This window comes from Nanorana parkeri, unplaced genomic scaffold (genome assembly GCF_000935625.1).
Source record: "Nanorana parkeri isolate BGI_ZX_2015 unplaced genomic scaffold, ASM93562v1 scaffold2040, whole genome shotgun sequence".
Classification (NCBI taxonomy): domain Eukaryota; kingdom Metazoa; phylum Chordata; class Amphibia; order Anura; family Dicroglossidae; genus Nanorana; species Nanorana parkeri.
In genome coordinates, this window is record NW_017308308.1 from 103,483 (window position 1) to 130,594 (window position 27,112).

General features: G+C 41.6%; 1 protein-coding gene across 3 annotated transcripts in view; it reads right to left on the reverse strand.

The window, feature by feature from the left end:
* Positions 1 to 546: 546 nt before the first annotated feature.
* The window catches only part of ACOX1 (acyl-CoA oxidase 1), a 36,946-nt gene continuing 10,380 nt past the window's right edge, over positions 547 to 27,112 (reverse strand). For 2 of the 3 annotated variants that reach the window (XM_018572464.1, XM_018572466.1), the window contains 12 exons: positions 17,443 to 17,603; positions 17,113 to 17,220; positions 15,829 to 15,948; positions 15,601 to 15,716; positions 13,923 to 14,092; positions 11,277 to 11,439; positions 7,925 to 8,115; positions 4,507 to 4,686; positions 4,247 to 4,352; positions 3,171 to 3,314; positions 1,379 to 1,585; positions 547 to 685 (listed from right to left, as the gene is read on the reverse strand). In XM_018572464.1, coding sequence (XP_018427966.1) covers positions 635 to 685; positions 1,379 to 1,585; positions 3,171 to 3,314; positions 4,247 to 4,352; positions 4,507 to 4,686; positions 7,925 to 8,115; positions 11,277 to 11,439; positions 13,923 to 14,092; positions 15,601 to 15,716; positions 15,829 to 15,948; positions 17,113 to 17,220; positions 17,443 to 17,603 — 1,717 coding nt within the window. In that variant the 3' untranslated portion in view covers positions 547 to 634. Of the gene's footprint in view, positions 686 to 1,378; positions 1,586 to 3,170; positions 3,315 to 4,246; positions 4,353 to 4,506; positions 4,687 to 7,924; positions 8,116 to 11,276; positions 11,440 to 13,922; positions 14,093 to 15,600; positions 15,717 to 15,828; positions 15,949 to 17,112; positions 17,221 to 17,442; positions 17,604 to 22,797; positions 22,959 to 27,112 lie in introns of all 3 variants that reach the window. The other variant, XM_018572465.1, reaches the window with a different exon arrangement.

A 27,112-nucleotide genomic window follows, 5' to 3' on the forward strand; every position in this document is an offset into this window, starting at 1 on the left:
AAACACACAGGGACCAAGATAAGAAATTACTCATTGTGTATTGTATTGTATGGTACATATATAATTCATGTATTAATTGCACTTATTTTTAATTGCCTGTTGCCTACATAGCGACTTTAAAATCCCTTTGCATTCTGTATCCATTAGCCCTGTGTTCTCTGAGTAGGACACAGACCATACATTACAATTATTATCTAAAGAAAATGTTCTACAATGTAGTACATTCCATTCAAAGCAAAAGCAGCACTTTAATTATTCCCGGGTGACACTAAAAGAAGACTTCTTGGAATGTAAGGGTTAACGGTAATCCTCTTTCCGGCAACAGATAGTTATTTGACAAATGTAACCGTGAAGTCAATTTCCAATATACAGGGGTGATGTTGAGTTCCAGATGATAGAGAGAGAGAATCTTGAGGTACTAAGTTGAACTATAGGGCCATTGAAAGTTACATTTCACAGACATACAGAAGTGGTAGAAGGAGGAGGTTGCAGACACTAAAACTTTCGGTTTCCATACTCTTCCTGTCCAACAGATTAAATTAACATACATTTTTAAAGAACAATTAAAAAAATATTTGCTATGAAAACCAGTTAAAGTGATGCTGGTCCAGTGTTCTTCTTGTTTTGTGGTGAATCACAGCTTGGACTGAAGAGGTTTGAGATACTTGTGGAAAGATTCATGAACCTTTGAAAGAAAAACCGTGGACAATGAAATAGGTTAATGCCTTTAATACTGTGAACGGAACAAAGGAAGTTTTTACACAAGAGGGAACTCCTACATGCAGTGACAATAGCCCAAAATGAGCAAATGTTTACAAGTAAACCAATTTAGAGTGACTCTGTCATAAGGAAAGTATGGGGGCTGCCATTGCTAACCTGTCCTTGACAGAAGTCTAATTCAAGGTCTAATTCATTTTAGGATGTCATCTATATAGGCATGCTCTCCACCTATTTGTATGGGTTTCTCTTGTGTTCCTCAATTTACTGGCTTCAGTATTTTCTAAGCCGTGCACCACGGACAAGTCGGCAAACCAGAACTTTCCCCGGTTGCATGCTTGTTCCATGTAAGTGACGCAGAAATTAGCGATTCCAAAGACAGCCATAGAGGGGGCAAATAATGGAACTGATAAGAGTTCAGCACAAGCAAAAATGCACAGAACATTATTAGCTCCAGCAGGTTAAATCTGGTATTTCGCTATTCAACAGATATAACAACACATTTTTATTGGTATATTTAACAGACCAAAAAAGTTCATTGTTAGGGTTTTCCTACTTCAAGTTCTCAAAACATTTCTTCCTACATTTTAGAAGCCTTTTATTTTGACTTCATAGGTACAGGTCTAGTAATCCAATACACATAATATTTGGCATTACTCACCTGGGTCTTGTTGAGAGGTGATTTTTTGGCCCACTCAAACATATTCTCATACACATTCCCATCATATCTCCCCAGGACAGAGCTCAGCTGGGTGTCACTGTAGTCAAATGCATCAACAAGAGCAACTGCATTAGGACGGATTACACCCAGCAAATCCTTAACCCGCTGATCTACGTGTTCTAATTGGGAGGAAGTCAGAAGACCAGCCTGTAGGGAAGACATAATGACATATATTTATCTTATAGGTGACTTGTCATTTGTAAGATCACAAAAAAAAAAAAAAAAATCCATCTTCTTTCGATGGCCCCTACATCGCCACATGCCATTGACACGGGTGATGTTGATGTAGCAGTTCTAATTTAAACTGAATAAAGTGATCTCCATGCCACGGGTGTGATCTCTTTATTATACTACACATTACTGCATGGCTCCTCCCACCAACCCATAAGTACATGGCTAAACGGGCCTTTGGGTTTCCTTGGAACACATGTGGTCCCAGATATGCAACCCTGTCAGGTCTTCATCCTAGAACATGAGTGCTTTGAAAACCAAACTACAAAGTACTACTTTGTTGGTATTATGTCCCCACTAGTGGTGCATGCAATATCTGGGCGCTTCCCCAATTGCTTTATGGTTTGCTCTGAAGAGGGCACCATTTGCACACATGGTGGGTGTGCACTATAGACCAAATCCCATGGAAGACTGTCCACACAATGCTCCATACTCTATTACAAAGCTCTTTACCCATGAACCCTAGTGTGGCACTCCTCATCTCAAATCAGAAAGCCTTACAATACACCAATTTATCTTGATAACACATGTTTAAATGGACACAAAACAGACTATTGCAAAAGCATGGCTTTCTGACACTCTCCATTCAGCCAAAGTTAAATCAAGACTGCATTGGACATTGTCCAATGAGAAGCTTACATCTAAGCTGCTAGACACTATGCCCAAATTAAAAATAGCGTGGGATCCCTTGAATGCCTGTTATTCACCTCAAGTTTTTAACCATCGGTTCTTGGTTATTTAAGGACCACAAACGCCCCTAGTTGTTTGACATGACGTGTGGCCCTGGGGTGCCTCCCTTTTTCTCCCCACTTTAACTGACCTTTCCCTATGCCTACCTTTATTCTCCTCCACCCCTCTTTTCTTCTAAAGTTACCATTATATGCTGGGTACAAGCAGCTTCACCACCTAATGCCAATAACCAGCTTACACAAAATTAGAGGGCTCATAAAGAGAACCTTTCACCTCCGAATGCAATCACATAGGGTCTTGTTCTCCCCTGTGTGATAGCAGTAAAGTTAAGTGGAAAAAAAAATGAAAAAAATAATAAGATAAATAAAAATTACAACACATTAAAACCATCCCTGCAGCCCCCACCATCTGCATGCGAATAGACGCATGCATAGGGCATTTTGTGTGTGTGTGCGCACAGAGTGCTGCCCCATTCCACTGTGTGCCATATTGTGGTAGCTGGGCAGCAGCGTTCTCTAACATGCACAATGTTGCATTAAATAGTAAATGTACTTTCCCAAGTAATTTGGGAAAATGGAATTACCCAAGATGCAAAATATTCCTATTTCTAGCTACACCATGCAGTTTTAGAATATAGAAAATTACTGTAGACATAGAAGTATGAACAGAAATTTTAACACATTATGTACTCTGTATCTAATAAAATAATCATGATGTTTAATTTATCATTCAAAATGAATCAATTAGTAAAGCTAAAATCAACTTTGTAACGATTTTAAGAGCATCAATACCATAAATACTATACACAAACCTGAAGAAAGTCTCCTGTGTTTTTGCTGATCCCATGCAGAGCGTAGAGGAGACAAAGGGAGCTCAGTATGCGATGGGTAGCAGCATCCAGGACCTCAGACAGCTTATCCGCAAAGAGTTTGACGACCACGTAATGACAGTGAGCCTAGAAAATGAAAATAAAAATTAAGTGTAGTGGAATTTGTGACTTTCAAATAACAAGGTTATGTGTTTCTGGGAACTTGCCAGACCAGTCCAACCAAAAGGGATTGTAGAGGTATGGATGAAGTTGAAAGTTGACAAAATCCGCTGCTGGCTTGATACAATCTATGCAGCTCCAATAGCATGATCTCCCCATCAGGGTTTCTCGCTTTTCCTGCCCACCTTAAAGTCTCATCCCTGCTTCTAAAAAAGTTGTTTCCATGCTAAAAAAAATACATGTTCCCAAAACTGTAGGAAGCACATTATCAGATAACGCAACTGCAAAGCTCTTAGCACCAAACTTTCTTAAAATGAATCTGTGCCCACACTACGTACACTAAAGAATTTACAGATTCTGAACGAGCAGCAAAAGCACTTTAAAACAAGCCTTTGTTCACCTCTGTAGCTGTAGGTATTGTAGAGAAAATGATCTCAAAACTCACAACAGAGGAACGGAAACCTTTTTTTCCTATTACTTTCTATTTCTACAGAATCTTGGCAGCCTGCCAGTCTTCTAAATGTAAAACATACAGTGGTTTTTTTCTAAGCTGCAAGAAACTGGCTGAAACATGACTTTAGAGTCTTTGTTGTGATCTTGGAGGATAAATTACTTCCATTGCCGGGGCGCAGGTGCCCTTTAAGGGCACATTTACATCAGCAGCATTACTGAACACAGTCCCAACACAAAAACATGGAATTTTTTACTTTTGTTTTTTTAAAAGAAGAAAAATAAGTACTAGTTTCAAAATGTAGGCACCATGCCTACAGCTCCGAGATAAATGGGACCTATTTAATTTAGGATCCTGAGAACTCCGGGCATGGCCGGTATGCTAATCTTGCCTTGAGCTCTAAGTGAGAGCTCTGCCATAAAAAGGTGTTCTGGTTATTCCGTCTTACCTGAGATGCCCGCACCAGATCTACAGAATTCTTGTTCCAGGCATCCTCTTTACGCTTTCCTCGCTTCAAATCAGACTGGACACCCCTAGCTGCACGCACAACAAGCCTATTGATAATGAGAGGAAAAAAGGGAGCTTTAAGTTAAAGAATTGCATTACTGCACTTCAAAGTAGAACTGTCGTATTTGGCTTTAAAAGTGTGGCATAAGAAACAGATATAGGTACAAGCAGGGATGGATTTCACCATTGTTTTTTCCTTACCAAGCTGCTCGCTGTTTATAGGCCTCCACCAGACCAAACACATCATTGATATCTGCAATTTGAGGTCGACCAGCCAGAGGCTGAGGCTGTACACGCTGAGAGGATACATCGTTCAGATAAGAAACCATTCCACCAAGACGTTCTCCTGATTCGGCAGCAGTGTAACTTTTAAACAGGAACCTGGCCAGAAAGAAAGCAGAGTACTAATGCATCATGGGTGGAGTAAAATGAATCATAATGACAAACCAAGTTCAATGACTATGTGTAGGACACAGCGTGTACTAATTAAAAAGTGTTATAGCTTCTTTAAAGCTCATTCCCAGGGAAGATGCAAATAAAATTACACTTAAATCGACCCCCTCCCCCAGAAAAAGGAGAAAATGATTGGGCGGAGCTAGCAGTGACAGCTAGCTCCGCCCAACTGTTTTCTATAGCACGGGACCAGTTGTCATATCAAAGCCGGCTCCGACAAGCTCTCATGACAGTCCAGGGCCCCTGGTTACTAGGTAACCAGGAGATGCTGAACTGTCATTACACACTGAGAACCCGGCGGAGCCGCTGGAATATCATGGCGGTTCCGCCAGGTTCTCAGTGTGTAATGGCAGTCCAGCGTCCCCTGGTTACTAGGTAACCAGGAGATGTTGAACTGTCATTACACACTGAGAACCCGGCAGAGCCGCCGTGATATGGCAGTCCAGCGTCCTCCGGTTACTAGATAACCAGGAGATGCTGAACTGTTATTACACACTGAGAACCTGGCGGAGCCGTCGTGATATCACAGCGGCTCCGCCGGGTTCTCAGTGTAATGACACATCAGCGTCCATGGTTAGCTGCTAACCAGGGGATGCTGATCTGTCTCTGCATGCAAGTGGCCAGAGCCGACTGTGAGATGATGGCTGGCTCCGCCAAGCTGTCAGTAGCAGGTTGTCGGCCAGCCGTTCCAGCTTCGGCTTTCACCTCGGCTCAGTTGAGCCGAAGCATATGCCTTCGGCTCGACTGAGCCGCTCGGCCAACTTCGGGAGCTGTATGGGCTCAAGTGAATAGCCCGTACAGCAGCCCTTCAGTTCTACTCAACCGAAGGGGTCCTGGGGCCGAAGCTAGCCGAAGGATCAGCCGAAGCTATGGCTAGATCCTTCGGCAGCTTTGTGAATAACCCCCATAGTACTATGTATCCCCAGTTATGAATGAACAGGCTGTGATTTACATCACAGCCTGTTCATTCATGAATTTCTGAATGGGGAGTAGCACTCCCTATGGAGGCTTCTCCCCATTTATAAACTGCTTGATAGTAAACATTTTACTATCAGCAGTTTCTGAATGGAATGGGAAGCCTCTGTACTGAGTGCTTCCCATTCATTGAGCGCTGAGGCTGCAGAAAAATAAATTTAGGATTTGGTGTCCTAAATTTCTTTTTCTATTTCAAAAGGGAAATGTCAGGGATCTGTTTAGACCCCAGAGATTTCACCGTAGCCCCCCCAAACAGTAAAAAAATAAATACAAAATTATTAAAAAATAAAAAAATGTAAAACAAAATAAAATTTTTAAAAAAATAAAAAATGTGTAAAAAAAAAAAACCCGAATAAAAAAAAGCACAACCCCTCCCTCCCCCCACATAACACACATATTGTTGTGCACACCATGCACATGCGCTGCAGTGCATTGTTAGAACGCATCGCAGTGCATGATCTTTTTTATTTTAATTTTTTTTCTTTAAAAAAAAACATTAAATTAACTGTAGTCGCGCATGGCAAAGCTTTGTGACTCATTGCCATGCGTTGTGATACCTTGTGTTGCAATTAAATATACACCTGTATCATTTTATCACAACACAAACACCAAAACAATTTTTTACATAAGTCGATTATTTACAGTTTTGCATACCTTCAATTTTTTACATTTTCGCAAAAAGGCACAATTACAAATTTGCTAATATTTGTTATTTATTAACTCAATACAGTTTTATCTTTTAGATTTAATCAGAAAATATTTTGTTTTGTGCACGGATACTGATTTTGGTGTGTTTTAACAATTGAATTGTGTATTTTTATCGGTTTAATATTAATTTGAGTAACATTTGCGCAATTATCGCAGGGCCTACAAATTTAGTATCACCATCTTTTTATTCTACCGGGCCAGCGCTTTCAGAAAATATATGGTTTGGAGGGTATTTTACAAACGCTAGCAACCCAGCAGTTGAAAATCAAATCAATAGGAAAAAAATGCTAAAAATGCAAAAATGGCTTTGCCAGCTGATTTGAAAAATGTTCCGGAGGGCTTGGCAGCGAAAGGGTTAATAATAACATAGACATGTCCCGTGTAAAATGCTGTGATTTTGAAATACTTACACTTGCAGAGCATTCACTTTGAAAGTGCAAATTACTTCAGTTTGCCAAAGCAATCCACACTGGGATTGCCTTGTCATCAGAAGAGCATTGCTAGGAAATCTCATGAGATCTCATGGAAAGGCATTTTCCTCCCCTGAGATGATGTGCACGGTCACATGTCTAGTCACATGTGCCAGAAATCCAGGAAGTAATAGGAGAGCTACTAATCTGCCATGGCAATGGCCACTGTGAGAAGACTGGAAAAGAAAAGAGAAATAAGGTATGCAAAGAATACAAAGCCGGCAATTATCTAGAAGTATCTGTTTGTAGATTGTCATTACTAAACATTACTAAAAGGTGTGTTTGTTGTTATTGTAAAGATATGGGTAGAGGTCCGCTTTAAGACCTTAGGATAAGGTCACACTAATCCCCTTATTATTGGGGGTGTTGCTACCCCAATCTTGAGAATCGTTATTAATTCACCTTGCGGTGCTATGTTGCAAATTCTCTGCGTGCCCAGATTGGTGGAAACAAAATTAGCCCAGCTGAAACTTTCTTTTCTGTGCTCCTAAAGCCCCACCCACCACCATGTCACAAGATGTGGGTGGAGCTTTGGAAGCACAGGCTGATAGCATGTCAGCTTGGACAGTGCTGCTTTGGCCCTGTGGATTGCTTTTACTGTGTTTACGCATGCTAGTACTACCTTAATTCCCTTTAATAAAATATCACATGGTGCGCACTATGGACTCTGATTTTGTTTACACAAATCTGGACATGCAGAGAATTTGCTACATAGGATCCCCAGGTTGTCTCATAATTGTGGAGCACATTACTGCAATCACTGGTCTCGATTGTTAGTTTTTTTTGTTTATATAAATTGTATATTTTTTAATTGATTTTTTTTAATATACTTTACATTTAAAATGTATATATTTATTTTATTTGTATTCACTATAGTGCTTGCAGCTTTAACTAGGTTCTCTTGGTGCAAGATATTGCCAAGATCAGTTGTTGAAACTTTGGTTTGTTTCTAATAAATATCCTTTAAAACAAAAAAAACCCCTTCAAAAACATCTGCTTTACACATTTCATACCTGGCTGTCTGTAGCATCATCACAGTGTTCTCCCCCTCATAGGTGCAGGCTGGGGTAAATGTCACATAGATGTCAGGGATTCCACTACTTCGAGAGTATCCATGCCCTCCACATGCCATCCTGCATTCCTCAATACCTGTGCTCGCTACCCATGTAGTAAAGGCTTTCAGTCCCGCAGAAAAGGCATGGAGCTTAAAAGAGATTAGAAAAGTTTATTCATAAATACCTGCACATCAGAATACTCAACATTTGTGCCTTAAAGCAGACCTTTAGGCAAACTTAGGCAAATAGCTGACTTAACCGTTTTAGCAGCTAAAGCAGTGGTTACAAACCTGCAGGCCTTTGCTTCCTTTTACCTGGAAGTAGTATTCCTCCTACTGATACCTGCAGTGGGGCACTATTCCTGCCACCAACATTGGGGAACTATTCCTGCCACCGATTGACACCAAGTATGGAGCACTATTACTGACGCCAACAATGGGTATTTATTCCTCCTACCAACTGATATAAAAAATGGGGCACTATTCCTACCAGCAACAATGGGGAACTATTCCTGCTACCAACTGATATAAAAAATGGGGCATTATTCCTGCCAGCAACAATGGGGAACTATTCCTGCCACCAACTGACACCAGGTATGGGGCACTATTCCTGACACCAACAACGAATATCTATTCCTCCCACCAATTAATCTAAAACAATGGGGAACTTGGGATATACCGATACCAGTGCCGATACTTCACGAGGACTACCAGGGTTGAAGCGGTTGCAGCTGGGACCTAGCTCTGGTGCTCCACCACTGTCCTGAAATCATGTCTGTATTGTTTTAGAAAAACTGTCACATGACAATAAACAAAAATGTATCAGTACTCGTACTTGTAAGTACTCGGCAAGTATCAGTACTTGTAATTGCAAAACTGGTATCGGTGCATCACTTTATATAGGTTTATAAAAACAAAATCATACATTAAAAAACAGACATGTACAAATCCCAGGAGCTCTGTGTGCTCCTTACAAATGACAGCTGCCTTCTAACTATTGATTTTTTTCTAGTCTACTCTTGGAGCTCGAAAAGTATCTGTACTTGTACCGAGTACTGTACTTGGTTGCGGTGCATCACTGTGGGGAACTATTCCTGCCACCAACTGACAACTGTGGGGCACTATTCCTGCCACCAACAAAGGGGAACTATCCCTGCCACCAACTAACACCAAGTATGGGCACTATTACTGACACCAACAATGAGACACTATTCCTCATGCCAACAATGGGTATCTATTCCTCCTACCAACGGATATAAAAAAATGGGGCTCTATTCCTGCCACCAACAATGGGGAACTATTCCTGCCACCAACTGACAACAAACTATGGGACACTATTCCTGCCACCAACAATAGGGGGCTATTCCTACCACCAACTGACAACAATAAGAGGCTATTCCTGCCACCAACTGACAACAATAAGGGGCTATTCCTGCCACCAACTGACATCAACAATAGGGAGCTATTGCTGCCACCAACTGACATCAACAATAGGCACTATTTCTTCCACTGACACCAACGATTGGACTCAAGTATAATAAATCACCCTATTAAGGTGTACGTTTAATAAACTGTGAAAGAGAGTGATAAGCAGTGAGAAGGCTTTTCTCACCTTAGCAAAGTGAAAAGTCTAGAAAATGGTGTTTAATAACCCGTGATAAGTCAGGTAGGAACTGAAATATCTCACCCGGGTGATAAATACACAGAAAGTAATGGGAATGTACCTGTTTAATAAAGGGAGAAAAGTAGAGAACAGCTTTATCAATGGATAAGTATTGTGAAAAGTACCCTTGATTTAGCACCCTGTCAAACCTGGTGATAAAGGCTTTTTCTCGTGAAGCACTGAACGAAGATACAGGAACTTGTCATAAAGCTAGTTCCTCTAGGAACAGGTAAAATAAAGCACAGATGCTCCTCTTCTGGATTTCTGACATTTTTGCCAGTAGCAATGGTTGGCTGCCCAGGTAGAATGCTGAAGACAGTGGCAGTTTCAAGTCCCCTCACTGTATCTGTGTAGTGTGAGGTAAAGTTCAGTAAGTTCAGGTGACCTTAGGGCTTGTTGTTGAAGGCTCAGTCTCCTTCAGAAACAGGCCCACCAAATTAAGCTTGAAGGATGTCTGAGGAGCATGTTTTACAGGCAGATGCAGTGAACATTGCACTCCACACATAACGGTCTGTAAGACCATTTCGCCACCATGGTCCGCCGTTTATAATGCATTAATACCTGCTGCTAGTGTGTTTGCACACACACAGTGCTGATGCACCTATCTCGGGACAGCAGGCTTTTTTCAGGGACGCCAAACGTTCTCATTTCCAGCATGCGTCAGAGTGCCCACTTACATTGCTTGGCTCCATCAGAGTGCCCCTTTAGAATGTTTAACCCCATCACTGCCTCGCATTGCGGCCGCCATTGGTAGTTTGATTCATGCTTTTGTATTGCAGGGATCTCAAGTCTCCCTGATGTTCAGGGAGTCTCACTCTTTTGGACAGCAGCTCCCTGATGTCCGCGGAGAGGCATTTTCTCCCTGAAAGGTTTACTCTGAGTAAACCTTTCCGGTAATATATCAGTGGGTTAAGTTTCAGAGTGAGGCTTGCCTCCTGGAGGAAGGTCATGTGATCTCTAGAGTAGCCTCAGAACGAGGCTTGGCTCTCAGAAGGAAGAACTACTTGCTGCACATAGAGGGCGGACATAGGCTACTATTGAGAGCAGGTACAGGCACTGCTGCAGGGATGGTACGTGCTGAACAAATCGGAGCATGTAAATTCTGCTTTTTAGCAATTTTCATAATTTTAACAGAGAAATAACTGTTGCACTTTGCTATAGAGGTGCTTTGTAATATTGTTATTGGGTGGTTTGGCAGAGTAAACTATGATCCTGTCAGGAGGATTGATTGTAGATTATCACAAAGGATGTCATTGTGCAGCTCAGAATACATTCCCTGCATTGCTTTCTCTACTGATCACCGTGACGACTTATCTCAGCCTTTCACAGCTGTTTCGTGTGATAAGTTTTCTTTTCGCAGGTTATTAAACAGCCTCTGTGCAGCCAAGTAAAACAAAGTGATCTGCTGAGTAAAGTTAACTCATGATAAAGCTAGTTTTATCACGGTTTATTAAAACGTACACCTTAAGGCCTTGTGCAAGCGAAACCTCACTGAACTGAATTTAGATTAGAAAAAAAAAATCTGCTTTACTCTTTCAGTACCTGGCACATTACAGTGTTCTCCCCCTCATAACCCAAGGGATTGAACAAGAGTAATCTAGAAGTGTGGCTACCTTAATTTCAGTAATTATATAAAAGCAATCCTCACCTCTGGTAGTTCACTCAGGTTACCCTGCTGGATATCTCCAGTTATTCTGTGATACTTCTGGCTCATGTATGATCCCACAAAGTGAAACGCATAGGCTGTGGCCAGCAGAGGGAACAGCTTGTATTGCTGGGTCTGGAAATTGAGGATTTGTGGCTCTGGATCCCTGTGGATGTCAGAATACAATTTATTCCTGTGCTACTATTATCACTGTACATCATGACACTATACAATTCATAAAATATTATTTTCACATTTTTCTTATAAATTATTTATTTAAATAGCATCAGCAGAGTAAGTAACCAAACATTTGCAAGACGTATATATCATGCAAAAGGTGCTAATACACTACAATAGTTAAGGTGCCCATACACCTTACGACCATAGTAAGACGTTTGTCTTGCGATGGTCGTAAGCTTATTGAAAGCTCGTACGATCTGCCCATCTTGGACGGGCAGATCGTACTTGCGATCATCGAAAGCCCGCCCCTGCTTAGGGACGGGCTTCCGATGACCGCAGTGAGGGGCGGGCTTCCGATCACTGCAAACGGGCAGTGTGCGTGTGCGCACACCGGCCCGTTCGGCAGTTGTCGAACAAGCAGACCACTAACCCGCCGAGAACCGTACGATTCTCGGCGGGTTTTCAAGCCTGCTTGTTCGACGGAAGACGTTCGACCGTACAGTAGAAACGGTCGCACGCCTTCCATACACTGTACGATTCTCGTACGATCGCGGGATTTCCCGCGATTCTCGTACGAGAATTGTACAGTGTATGGCCACCTTAACAAAAGAGATGGTGCATTACCCAGACAGAATCTGTTGACATGAAGCTTGCAAGGTGAGAGCATATCTCAAAAAAAATTAAAGGAACACTTTTTAATCAGAGTATAGCATCAAGTCAATTAAACGCCTGGGATATTGATCAGGTCAGTTAAGTAGCCAAGGGGGTTGTTAATCAGTTTCAGCTGCTTTGGTGTTAATGAAATTAACAACAGGCACACTAGATGGTCCACAATGAGATGACCTCCAAAACAGGAATGGTTTTACAGGTGGAGGCCACTGACCTTTTTTTCCCTACTCATCTTTTCTGACTGTTTTTCACTAGTTTTGCATTTGGCTAGAGACAGTGTCACTACTGGTAGCATGAGGCGATACCTGGATCCTATAGAGGTTGCACAGGCATGCCAACTCCTTCAGGATGGCACATCAATATGTGACATTGCCAGCACAGTCTCAAGAGCATGGAGGAGATTGCAGGACACAGGTAGTTACTCTAGGAGAGCTGGACAGGGCCGTAGAAGGTCCTTAACCCATCAGCAGTATCTGCTCCTTTGTGCAAGAAGAAACAGGATGAGCACTGCCAGAGCCCTAAAAAATGACCTCCAGCAGGCCACTGGTGTGAATGTCTCTGACTAAATAAATCAGAAACAGACTTCACGAGGGTGGCCTAAGGGACCGACGTCCTCTAGTGGGCCCTGTGCTCACTCTCACTGCCCTGCACCGTGGAGGTCGACTGGCATTTGCCATTGAATACCAGAATTCTACAGGCTAGACAATGGCACCCTGACTGCCATTAGGTATTGGGATGAAATCCTTGGACCCATTGTCAGACCCTACGCTGGTGCAGTGGGTCCTGGGTTCCTCCAGGTGCACGACAATGCCCGGCCTCATGTGGGAAGAGTATGTAGCCAGTTCCTTGAGGATGAAGGAATTGATACGATTGAATGGCCCCCACGCTCGCCTGACCTGAATCCAATAGTACACCTCTGAAACATTATGTCATGGTCCATTGCCTGTGTCCTGTACTGTAGGATCAAGAACTCTTAGTTTTGCTCATTCCTACGCAATAATAAAAAGCAGTCACTGTTTAGGTCTTTTCATACCCAGTTATTGGATGCCATGAATCCTGTTCTGCAGGATAAATTGGACCATTTTTGAGGCACCTTTGAAAATCAAAACATCTTGACAGTATAGAGCTAGTTGGCGTTCACAGGCTCCTCTTTAAGTCCTCATAGTTCATACAAGTATACACTTTGATTGGATACTAATGTGGATTCTAATGTGCAAATATATATGTCTGTTAGTGATAAAGTACTTCTGCTTGGTCACATTTGACTGCCATGGTTATGGTAACCTTACAGGTATTGCAACTAAGCAAGAATATATATTTTATAAAACAATCAGTTCCACATTTAAAGTGAATGTGTTGCTATACCAAATGAGCATACAACAAGCCCTCACTGTCCTCTGTACCTGCAGGCATTGTAGAAAAATTAATACTTAAAGTTCACAAGAGAAGCACTGAAGTCCTCCAAATGGTTCTCTTTGCAGCTCAGCTCCCTGTTCCCCCACCCAGCAGTGACTCCAGCCTTTTAATCTCTAAAAAAAAGAGATCACATCTTCTGGGAGGTGGGAGCAGGGTGAACCAAGTTGCTGACAAAATGACTTCAGAGCTTTTGCTGTGAACTTTGAGGATGAATTGTTCCAGAGTGTTTAAACGGTTAACTTTTCTAAAACTTGAAGATCTTCTTTAAAGTCCATATACTGCTTGTTAAGAATATGTAAATACTTGAATGCCCATAGCCTGCCAATGGGTCCAATAAGATGTGGATTTGGTGCCTCTATTTTGCAGAGAGAGAAACCTACTTACCCAACTCTGATCTCAGACTGATGTCGTACTGCGCTGTACCGAATTGCAATAGTGCAAGCCCGAGAAAGGCTTCTTGCAGAGTCTCCTACAATCATGGAGCGGATGAACACCATGGTACCATATGTCAGTTTATCGCTAAGTGGCTTCACGTACGTTCCATCTGGTTCCACCTATGAAGCATCAACAAGTGGAAATCACAGAAGCCTTTAAATGAAAATGACAGACTTGAAGAATGAGAAGAACTTTCATAGAAATATGCAGAATTATTAGACAGAATGGGATGGTTTAGAGCAGTGGTTCTCAAGCTGTGTAACTTGAGGACCCACATTTGTCCTTGGTCATTAAATCACGACCCAAGTCACACTGCAAATGAATGCACAGCATTGTAGTACCCAGTAGGTATGATTGCATGGTGTGATTAGCGCAGGGTACTAGTGTGAACAGACCATAAAAAACACTGACAGACACACAACAACAGACACAATCTCACACGAAATTTTTTTTTAAAAGTTTATTTTAACCAGTTGACATCCGCGGTGTTAAACCCCCTTCCCATCCAGGCCATTTTTCAGTATTCAGCACTGCGGTACTTTGACTGACATTTATTCCGTCATGCAACGCTGTACTGAAATGAATTTTATACCCTTTTTTGGGGACAGATAGAGCTTTCTTTTGGTGGTATTTATTCACCACTGGGGTTTTTATTTTCTACTATAATATTGCAGGTGTGGTGTCAGGGGGAGGGGGGGACAAAAAAAACGAGCACATATAGACGATCGGCGGGCTATGGAGCCGCCAATCGTCTATATGTTTAACACCCGGTAGCGGGGGTTTGCATTGGTCGGGTCTTTTCTGCCCGTGCGTGCCCGCTAGGGGGCGCGCGCGAGCAGAAAAAAAATGCCGTCTGGAGACGGCAACCCGCCAATGCAGCAGTGCCGTCCGTCCGTTTTTTTACAACGGGCGGACGGCAAGTGGTTACGATCCACCCAGTCTCCCTACCTTAGCTTGGTGTCCTCAGTGGATCCTCAGCTTGGTGTCCAGTGTGGGCTGCTGTGCTGTGATGGAGCCATATGTGCATTGTTTGTACAGCTCCCTAGCGCTCCCTGTAGAGGTGCCAGGAGCAAAAATGTGACGTCAGTCCAGTCCAGTCACCTCTACAGGGCACATGTGGGAGCTGCAAGCAATGCACATATGGATGGAGCTGCCTTATGGCCATACTTCCAGCCCACCCCACCCCACCTCAAGCTGACACACAGGGCTGGCAGCATATTTTGAATGGCTGCTCAGTGCGAAAACTGAAGGTGCTGTGCTAGGGGGAGGTTGAGGAGTCTCTCACCTAGAAAAGTGGAAGGCATGTGATGACCCACTGAACATGGGGTCGCGACCCACCAGTTGAGAACAAAGGGTTTAGAGCTATTGTCTGCCTTCCTGTTGGGTTACAGCAAATGATGTTACCTAACCCACCACTGTTATCTTGTTGGCTTTGAGGTGAGCCATCTCCTGCTGAAGTCTGTGGGGCCGAGATACAATTTCAACAAAAGTTATGCAACGTAAAATTGACATTTAGGAGTTCCACATATATTTTTCTAAAAGGTTTTCTCGGTTTCCATCATTTACTAAAAAGCTGAAAAGTCCTATCTTGTATTATTTTTTTTTCAATGTCCCCATGGCTCCTCACCTTAGCATGTTTCATCAGCATGTTTTCTCTTGGGATTCTGAACTTGTTGAATGACAGGAAACCATTGTCAATCTCATCAAAACCAAACTTAGGCCCAATGTCTCCAACCGTTACTCCTGTTAAGAAAAGTCCATGGAAACATTTACAATCAATAAACAAGCTGACTTTCCAGTTTTCAGACTACGTACTTTTGTTCCTCAAACAAAAATTTGGGAACACGTCACTTACCTGGCAATGGTTCATGGGTGCCTATCTGGCGAATAGGAACTATGAAGGCTTGAAGCCCTTTACATTCTCCCTGGGTATAGAGCTGTGCCAACACTACCGCATGATTTGATGTCTTTCCCACTGTGAGGACATAGCATGTCAGTGCTACAAACTCATTCAACATTACAAAGCAGAATGAAATCCTGCTATCCTAAAAAATGATTAGTATGTTACAAAGTATCAACTGTTCCAAGCACGATACATAATTTTGCTCCTGTCCAGATCTGTTAGATTTGGCTATTTAGGTGTATGGCCAATTAAGATTAAGAACACTACCATATCCAAAATTGGGTTGGGCGGGTTCAGCTCTCAATGCCATCCACAGAATGTAATGAGGCAGTTTACCTGCACGTGTATAATGGCATGGCAAGGAACAGGGCATCTCTGAGCAGATGTTTCACTGCACTGCTGCTATTTTCTCTTGCTTGATAGTATGATAATGACAATCCATTGTTCTAAAATATTTATGTGGATGATGCCCACTGACCTTGACAATTTTAGAATAGGCTCAGCGTTTCACAAATGCTACTAGCCACTACGTTACATGAGCAATATGAATAACTAAAGGATGATGTTCTTTTAAAGAAAGTCCTCATCCAAAGATTTCACACGGTAGAGGTTAAAGTCGAGCTGAGTAAAAGTAACCTGTTATTCGAGAAAGATGCTGTTGCTCACCTCCTTCTGAAATGCTAGTTGCTGGGCTCTCATCCTGACCCATTGACTTCAGTACTTTTTAAGTACTGACAAGTAGGCAGATAAATAATGTCATAAGTCTTTATAGGGTCAGCATGACTGCCAGACAACTAGAATTTTCAAAAGGAATGTTCAGCAATCCATCCTCATGACAGGTTTCTTATAAAGCACCCCTATTACCACAAAATGTAAAAAGTACATTAATGACACTTTCAACGTCTTGCTGCTGGTGACCCCAATCTTTTCTTGCAGAGCTAAACTCACTGCTGGAATTCTTAGCATTGGATACCCGTGTCCTCTACCTGCCAGCCCCACTAGCACATCACGGCAGCGTTGCACTAGAGCAAACATTGCAGTAACTGGCAGCGGGTCTGGCAATTACTTTTCAGGCTGATTTTTTTCTTTTTAGCTACTGAGTGGCATTTAGCATAATTTTCTTCTTTATGTAGTCCCCTTCATCTAAAACCCTTGTGCAGAATTCTTCTTGAATCTGTTCCCAATCTGAATCCTCTGTTAAACAATCCGTGTTCTCTACTCCCTGCAGTTGCTTACACCCTCCAGGCCACCATTTGATAGAGGTCACAGTGGGGCTGTTCAGTATGAACTCCTGGGTAGATGGGTCATAGGTGGCTGTTGTCTCCAGTCCACGGAGGTGGGTTCCTGGAGGAATAGAAAGAAAGAACCATAAGGCAAAAATGATATACAACAACCCAACACATCCCAAATAAGAGTGAAATGGCAGTGCAATTACCCTTCCCAGAGAGACCTGCAGGTCATCTATTCCTATACTATTTTTACTCCAAGGCTAGAAACTTGGTGATGGTACAATATATATATCATGATAATAACCAAAACCTTAGCAAAAAAAACCCAAACAGTTACCATGTCCCATTTCAGTCTGAGCGTACGTCCCAATGATCTCCAAGTTCCAGGCAGGCATGAAGAAGCGATCCTGCTGTTCTGGGGTAGCCTGGCTCAGAAGAGTAGGCAAGAACATGCCCAAGTGAAGGTCAAGGGGCTCAGGACGGCCCCGATGTACGAAGCTGTGGAGGAGGAGGAGGATGGAGCAGGGGTAAAAAGGCAATCATCATTTAAGAATTAGTGGTGAGTAATTGGAGAGGGGTTAAAATTTGGTAGCAAAGGGGAAACGTGATTACAGGAGGAGAAAAAGGTGGACAAAAGGGGGAAAAAGACAATATTATGGTAAGTGAACTGATTCTGTGAAAAATAGATTGAATTTACATGCAAACCACAATCATCTAGTACCCAGTGTACTAGGAAGGGATACAGACCTGACATTGTCCATTAATGGTGAACAACTCAGACCTCATCAGTAAGAGGAGGAGGACAAAAGTACAATTTTGAGAAGCACAGTTATAATACAAATGTTTTAGCCATGATGTCTGGTTAAAACCATTTTAACACACAATATATAAGAATTTAATTTAGTTCTTCCGTTTAAAAAAATAAAATAAAAAAAAATCACCAAAAACTTGCCTATGAAGAATTCAGCTCAAAACTGCCAATGAGTTCTGTGCGTTTCTCAAGGCAGGAATATTTTGATATCAGCGAGCATATACACTCACTGGCCGCTTTATCTTTATTAGGTACACCTCTTCAACTGCTCGTAACACAAATATCTAGTCAGCCAATCGCATGGAAGTAACTCAATACATTTAGGCATGTACACATGGTCAAGGTGGTCTGCTGAAGTTCAAACCGAGCATCAGAATGGGGAAGAAAGGCGAGTTAAGTGACTTTGAACGTGACATAGGTTGTTGGTGCCAGACGGGCTGGTTTGAGTATTTCAGCAACTTCTGATCTACTGGGATTTTCATACACAACCATCTCTAGAGTTTACAAAGAATGGTCTGAAAAAGAGAATACAAGAATCAACAAGAATACCTTGTTGATGCCAGAGGTCAGAGGACATGGGCAGACTGGTTCAAGCTGATAGAAAGGCAACAATAACTCAAGTAACGAGTGGGTATCCACTCGTTACATTTGAGGTCTGCAGAATACCATCTCTGAACACACAACACATTGAACCTTGAACCAGATGGGCTACAGCGACAGAAGACCACACCAAGTACAACTTCTGTCAGCTAAGAACAGGAAACTGAGGCTACAGTTTGCAAGGGCTCACCAAAATTTTAAAATAGAAGATTGGAAAAACATTGCCTGGTCTGATGAGTCTCGATTTCTGTTTCAACATTTGGATGGTCGGGTCAGAATCTGATGTAAACATCATGAAAGCATGGATCCATCCTGCCTTGTATCAATGGTTCATGCTGGTGGAGCTTCACATCATGGATGTGCAGCCGACAAATCTGCAGCAACTGTGTGACGCTATCATGTCAGTATGGACCATACTCTCTAAGGAATGTTTCGATCACCTTGTTGAATTTATGCCACAAAGGATTAAAGCAGTTATGAAGACAAAAGGGGTCCAACCCTGTACTAGCAAGGTGTACCTAATAAAGTGGGCAGTGAGTGTAATTGTGTTGCAGCCTTAAAAATGGTCAACTAACCAGCTAAAACATAGTTTTGTATTCATAACTGTGGTATAGGATTATGCAAACGGTGTAAGTTGTTAACTAGTCAGAAAAAAAATGTATGTATGTATGCAGAATATGTAACTTTATTTTTCTTAAAATAAAACACATTTAAATAAAATGGTTTGCAATGCTAACAGACTTTGTCATGACCCAAAGTATTGTGAAAGAAGACTTTAAATCTGCAGTGCGATCACAAAATGGTTAATAAGGGTTTCTTAATTTATCTTGGCCACACTTGGTAATGGAAGAAACATTCACTCTAAGGCCTGATCACGTGGATGCGCACATCCATGAAAAAACCTGCGGCTGGGAGGAAAAAGGTGCTGCATGTAGCCGCCTGTGCAACTCCAGGTTAGTATGCGGCTACAAGCTGATCTGAACTAGCTCATCTGTACAGGTTTGGCTGCATTCCCTTGGATGTAGACTGTAGGGTTGGCGTGTAGTTGCGTTCCGTCATGGAGTACAGGCAGCTGCATGCGACTACATGCAGCTCCTCTCTCCCTGGGCACAGGTTTCTGGCTGGAAAAACACGCTCTATGGCTGTGCAGATCCGTGTGAATAAGGCCTTAGTTGAACTTGAGGAATGGAGCTAAAACCTTAAAGCACAACTCCATTTTTTATTTATATTTTAAATTAAAGTTTGAACCCCCTATCAGCATAGGAAAGATCTCCAATGGGGACATAGTCAAAAACAAACTGGGAAAGGGTTAGAACGTCTGACAATGTTTTTGTAAAACTGGCCAGTAGGAGCTGGGTGGGAAATTTTCAGCCAGAGTGTTTAGCCAATCAGTAGTCACTATTTGTGTATTTTGACAGTCGCAGGCACTGGCTGTAAGACTACAATAGCTGGCAGTGGGATTCTTTAAAGAGTAATTCCACTTTTGTTGAGAAGAAAAATCAATCCTCTCTAGGTGATCTGTATGCACTGCAAGGATTTTGACAAACTTTGTTGCAGTTTCCTACCGGATGCTGTTCTGAAGAAAAAACTGTTTGTTACAGCATGCCCTTTCCAAACGGATCCCTACATGGGAAGGTCTGGGTTAATTATAATCAGCTGGTGGGCTTCCTGTGCTCCAATGAAGAAAGGTGCAGTGTCGGCATCCGTTCAGTAGCAATTAACTCTTAAGCCCCGTTCACATTGAGCGATTTATCGCGCGGTAATTCCCGCGATATCGCGGCAAATTACCGCGCGATATCGCGCTCCAATGCATTTTAATGGGGCAAAGGGTCCTGCTGTCGCGGGTTGTGTGTCGCTACAGCAGGACCCTTTTTGGAGCGGATTTAGCCGCGATTCAAGCTTGCTCAATGCAAGCTTGAACGCGATATCGCGTGGCAAATCTCGCGGTCGCGCAATATGCAAATCGCGCGACAAACACGCGATTTGCATATCGCGCAGTGGGAACGGGGCCTTAGGGAGAATCTCACCAAAAATTTTAATTCCTATTGTAAGGGATGCCAAAAATTATATTTGCATCTGGGAAAGTCAGTCAGCCAGCCAATCACAGAAGCAGGAAGTGACATTTCTTGGGGTGTTCTGTACAACAACTGTATACTGAGAGCTCCAGGTTTGATTTGATTTTGACAAGATTTCGAACGTTACAGCAATTACAATTTTTAATGGAAAGGTAATTTTGAAAAGCATTACATTACAAAATGGCTTGTGCACCAATTAAATATTCTATATTAATTTTATAAAGATTTTTTCATTTTAGATTATTAAAGTGGAGTTACCCTTTAACGTGAATGGGAGAATGAAGTGTTTTTTTCTTATAGTGGCAGGCTTTATGCTCTGTGGGTTTTCTGTCCCTGTAACTACCACACTTCTCATTAGTTGCTTGGGCATTACAAGGACAGGAAGTGAGAGAATATCTCCCCAATGTGGTCACTGAGAGAAATAAAAACGTGACAGAAATATAAACTCTTTCCCACTTTATCCAAAACTAAAGGAAACAATGTTGGGTACCGGTAGATTTGGGCTTAAAACTATTCTAAACTCATAAAGGAGATCTAATTTTTCTTTTTTTGCAATGTATAGGGCAGGGCTGAACGAAACCCTAGAGCAAAAGTTACCATGGCAAACAAGCCTCCTAATCAACCAGCTGATTGGCCACACTGGCCTCATCTACTCTCTGCGTCACTTACTAGGGTTACTACACTGCTATGGATTGCCCGTCTGAGTTAAGGTTGAAAGACTGCTATTAAAAAGGTATAACAGCAATCTTTAGAAACCCAATTGCACCTATGCATTGCACAGATGTTAAATTATAATGCATAGCAACACGCGTGCCATGGCACTGTTAACTTTGAATAACACCCTAGCGCACTTAGGCTGGACTCACATGTTTACGTTTTTGCATTTCCCATCAAAATCAATGGAAATGCATCAAAGCGCATCTCAACACATGCGTTATGCCGTGCAACGCACATAAACACATCCTGGCCCGCATTGACATTCAATCCCAATGGTGTTCCAATGCATGTTAAAAAAAGGCGCAACAACACATGTTATATGGCTTTAACATGCATTTTGATGCACTTCTAGATATTTTATTGGAAACCGCATCAGGGGAAAAAAGTGCACAGATGTAAATCAAGCCTAAAACGGTAGCGGGCAATGCACTTGCTTTGAAGTTGTTCGTAAAACAGAACACGGGAAACATAAGTAACCAAATCTGAATAAACCCTTTGCACACTGCTATACACAATTACATATTTCTAGCAAGCCTTTGCATAAAAATGTATTCTTGATATGCACATGTTCAAGCTGGCCAACTGTGTCAAAGTGATGCCTCTATTGCATCATAGGAACTACGCATATTGTTGTAAGTAATGATTCCTCCTTTGTAGGTAGTTAGATAAAGCAGCAGAAATGTATTGTACAGTATGGTTAAGTCAGTGACAGGTTCATGTGTTAGATTTAGCCATGCAATAGGAAAGAAGGTAATAGGGGATGGGGTTCTTAAACACAGGTCAACAGCAGTGCTGGTACTTAACAACACTGGAGGTATACTAGCAGTTAATTCTGTATGTGTTGAATGCATGCCAAAAGCATCCCTATTTAACCACTCTGCATCAAGAGCAATTTTTACAATTTCTGCACATTAAAATCTGAATTTTTGTTAAGAGAACTGCTTAAAACCCTCAAATCATATATTTCCTGAAAGCAGAGTGCCTGAAAAATAAAAAATGCTGGATGATATTTTTTAAGTCGCACAATATTTGTGCAAATGTTTATCAAATGAATACTTTTCAGCTAAAAAATACACAAAAATTAATTTAAGGCCTGGTTCCCACCTAGGCAGCATTGTTTCTGCGAACCAGGCCTTAGTGCTAACAAACAAAATATAATATCCTTTTTTGAGAAAGAGATAAAAGATGGGATTGTGTTGGGTAACAATATACCAAACATGTGAAGCCTTAAAATTTTGTGCACCCGTGAAATGGCAACCAACTACATTAACCAAAATTGCCAATAGGTGACACTTTAAAAGCCTTTACCTCTCATCAATTCAGAGTTACCAGTAAGTGATGATGCCAATATTATTCCTCTCATTTCGACGTTTAAGGTTGCTTAGCCATGCTCTATACTCAATGCTAGGTATACATTTAACAGAGCTGCAAGTCTCACTGGTACTTTCATGATACCCATCACTGCCATTCTCCCAACACAAACACTAACCATGGCCAAGCTCGGTTTGGGCATAAGTGCCAATGGCTTGCATACTGTTGACAAGCGGCAACCACTTCTTACGCTGTGTGTCATCGCACTGTGTTGCCATCATGTCGGTGAACATGCTGAAATGTAAGGACAGGGGATCCGTCTTGGAACCCAAACATGTTCTAGAGGAAAGACAAAAATGGATAAAAATGCTAAGTAGAAGAACATTTTATCTACTATATGTTATCATTGAAGTGTATCTAAACCCAGAAAACAAAAATGTTGAAGCGAACCAGTCCTTAGATAAGGTGGCTGCATTCATTTTGTTTTTTTAAACCTTTTTGTTTTTATTTTTACCGGATAATCCAGTGAATAGGACAGCTCCTGTTCCTAGGTAGCTACGCTCACCTTTCTATTGTATCTATGGGGGGAACCACGGTTGCCAGACAGGCTTGACAGCAAACATGTAAAAGGTCCAATGAGAGCGCCATACACCCTATCCCACCACCCACTGTTGCAATAATAAAGACTACTACCATGCACAGACTTTTCAGCTTGGGGTATGCAACCAAAAAAAAAAAAAAAAAAAAAAAAAAAAAGGTGAGAGATTAAACCGTTGATATTTTGCTGCACAGTGACTGTATTTTAACATTGTATTTAAATTACTATCTACGAAAAACTTATGTATCAGTTTTGGGTAGGCTGGACCTTTTCAAAACCAAAAAGGCAAACTGGCTGCAGATGCCACATTGTGCTATACTGTACTGAATGCTAATCATGGCTGCAGGTCGCGCTGGAACTTCTATGGTACCTGTCACTTTACCCACAAAAACACTAACCATGGCCAAGCTCTGTTTAGGCATAAGTGCCAATTGCTTGCATACTCTTGGCAAGAGGCAACCACTTCTTACGCTGCGTGTCATCGCACTGCTTTGCCAGCATGTTGGTAAACATGCTGAAATGTAACATCAGGGGATCCGTCTTGGAGCCCAGACATGTGCTAAAGGAAAGACACAAATGAATGAAAAGCTATGAACAATGGAAGAAAAGGATATTATATCGGTCAATATTAACCACTTCCCACAAAAAGTGTTTACTTTTCACAACTCCTATTCATACCAACAAAAAAGGGATAAAATAAATGACAAAAGTGACAATAAAATGTAAATTTGTATACCCAGTTTATAAAATTTTGGGCAATTCTAAATTTTCACTCTGGCACTACCCAACTTCTATGCTTATAATATGACTGGCAGAACATTTAAAAAGAGGAATCCAGATTAAATTGTATAGGAAGAGGCTGAAAGCTAAGAGCTACTTATTTAAAACTATAGGAAAATAACACTATTCATATTGTCTTTGTTCAGTTTTTTGCTGAGAAAATGGTCATGTAAAATGTGTCACCTTTTAAAAAAATATGCTATGGTAAAAAAGCATCTGCAACCAAAAAGTAAATACATAGGGGTGTATTTTTAAAAACATCTGCAGAGCCAGCCATTCATCCTGCGAAACTGCATGTGTATCCATTCTGTGCAAATGGGGCAAAAATTAACATTAGTGCTAATTTCTTTCCAGGTCGAATGTAATTAAAGGAGTTCTAAAGTCCCAGCATATACTATCCTGTTATAAAATCATTATTGTAATAGGAATACATACTAGAGTTGTTTTTGATAATGCAATCAAAGCTTACTTGAAAAAAAAAAAAAAAGTGAGTGCTGCCTTCTATCTGCCCATCACTTTCAGGGAACCTAAATGGAGTGTACACATTGTACACCAAAGTTTAAAAATAAATAAATATGTAAACAGTGACAGCTCTGGCAGTGCACAATACAGCGCACACTACCAGACCTGTCACAGCGCACTAGCCCGTCTGCTCAAATGCAGAGTTTCAGCGGATGGGCTAGTGTAAACCGTGAATCAGGAAAATACTGCATTATGACCACTAGATGGAGCCAAGCGTGGATCCTCAGCTTCACCTATTGGCCATAGTGTGGTATTTTTCTGAGCCACTCTATTCTTATGAATGCATTACATTGGACTTGAAAAACTATACTAGTAGCAGCCATTTTTGCCCCAATAATGCAGAATGAATGTACATGGAGTTTAGCAGGACAAATGGCTCTGCATTTTTTCTTTTTTTTATTCATATAAAAATACACCCCATAGTATCTTAGTGCCCTAAAAAAACTCCATTACCTCTGCTTTGGCACTTGATTCTGTTCAGAGGTATGATGTTCTGTAAATGCTGCCTTAGGCCACAGTCAGCACTAGCACAAATATATTCAGGACAAAAGTATTGTTTGCTGCATTTATGGTTTGACTGCAGGGCATAAAAAGCCTACGGCAAAGTCAGTTCAGCTTTCAATTACTGTATGCCTGGAACTCCACTTTAATTTATCATCACACCACAAAGCAGCATAATGCACTAGTACACAGTAAAGGAGGTAATGGGGTATTTGGGGCTCCGTAACCTTTTTGTGGCCCCTAATCAAGCCAAACATGGCCAGTGAAGCCCACCAATGAATGCAGCGGAGATGGGTTAGGGGTTAATGCAAACACCACACCAATTTATTGCCTTTGTGCTGAAACCTTCTCGCTCACTGAAGTCAATCAAAATAGAAATCAGTTAATAGGTCATCATATCCTGTTCATAGTTTGCATAACAAATGTTGATCCAAAAGCTTATTTGCAGGTGAAGTTTGTCAGAATGATATTGTTTAGTAACATATAGCAGCTAAAGCTCTAATCCTTTCGATTCTGATTACCCTGTAATTTCCTGCATTCGCTCCCAGCACTCTGTAGGCCAGCTGTACTTCATAAATTGCTTGCAACAATAAACTATGACAAACTTTGCCCTTTGGTGCTGGGTGGAGTAAAGCTGCACTTTGTACCATGCACATGCTGGCAGAGCGTCCTTTTCATAACATTCAGAGAGGTGACAGTAAACACAGCCAGGGACTGAATACTAGGGCACAGGTGAAGCCCAAGGTATCTACAACAGATCCAGCACAGAAGGGCAGTGTGTGCACAGTTCAGTCAGTGTGATCATCCTACAATGAGGCTACGTGACACCACAGAAAGAAGGGGGAGGAGAGAAACGCCGTTCACAATACGCCTCCAGTATACACGAGAAAAGCTGGCCATAGATTTCTTTCTTGTACTGAATAAAAGAAATCTAACAAATTCCCCCGTCAACCCTAAACAGCTTGGATGGAGAAATCCCCCGCCAAGCTATTGTATTCTGACAACTGGCACCCCCTAATGTCAGAACAGTGGCAACTGGCACGCCCTAATGTCAGAATACCTGAACAGTGACAACTGGCACCGCTAAGGTCAGAATACCTGAACAGTGACAACTGGCACCCCCTAATGTCAGAATACTTGAACAGTGACAACTGGCGCCCCCTAATGTCAGAATACTTGAACAGTGACAACTGGCTCCCCCTAAATGTCAATACAAGAGCAGTGATTGCAAGTCAGCTTAGTAATATTACTTTTGTCGAGCTGACAGGGCCACTCCCGTGATGGACTACAATCTCACAATTAGTTTACTAAATTATATTGAGATTGTAGTCCATCACAGGAAACGAGCTTGGAGTGGTGACTACTTTACAACACACACATGGACCATGGGGAACAAAAATAGCCCCCCTCCAGAAGGAAGGACAGTGTCAGCACCAATCAGAGATGATTTGAGGATTTACAGCCGAGTGATACACAAATAAGATACATTTCTGTTAATAGTTCTGTTAATAGCTACTTGAATACATTCTTAAGATTTAACTCCTGAGTTTAGGGTCACTTTAAATCAAGTATAACCTGCACTATGGCATTGGAGTGCTAAGCCATATTCAGCGAGCCAGCCCACCTCCCCATAACAAGTACAAAGTATATATAATATGCGGGCTTTATTTATTAATAAAGCCCGCACACCCAGCTGAAATGTATCGGATATAATCTTTGTAATGAACAGAATATAAAAAAGCATACCATTAATCCTGGTATGCTTACTAATTGTCTACTTATTACAAACTATTTGTATACCATTTGTACTTTATTATCAATACAATATGTTTGTATTTTAAACTGGGCAAGGAGTCCAGTATCTATATACTGGACTCAAAGGATGACAGCCTGGGAACTAGGTTTCCCCGGAAAAGTTCTTTAAACATAATTTATAACCGGTAAAGGGACGCTTTAAGAAGCAGTGGTATGGCCTTTCCCGTTCTTTAGAAATAACATTTCCTCCAAGGTCAGGGCTGTGAGAGGGCTTTCCTCTTATCCTAAAGTGTTCTTTGCAGCATAATGCAGAGAACACTCAGAAGGACCCCCCCCC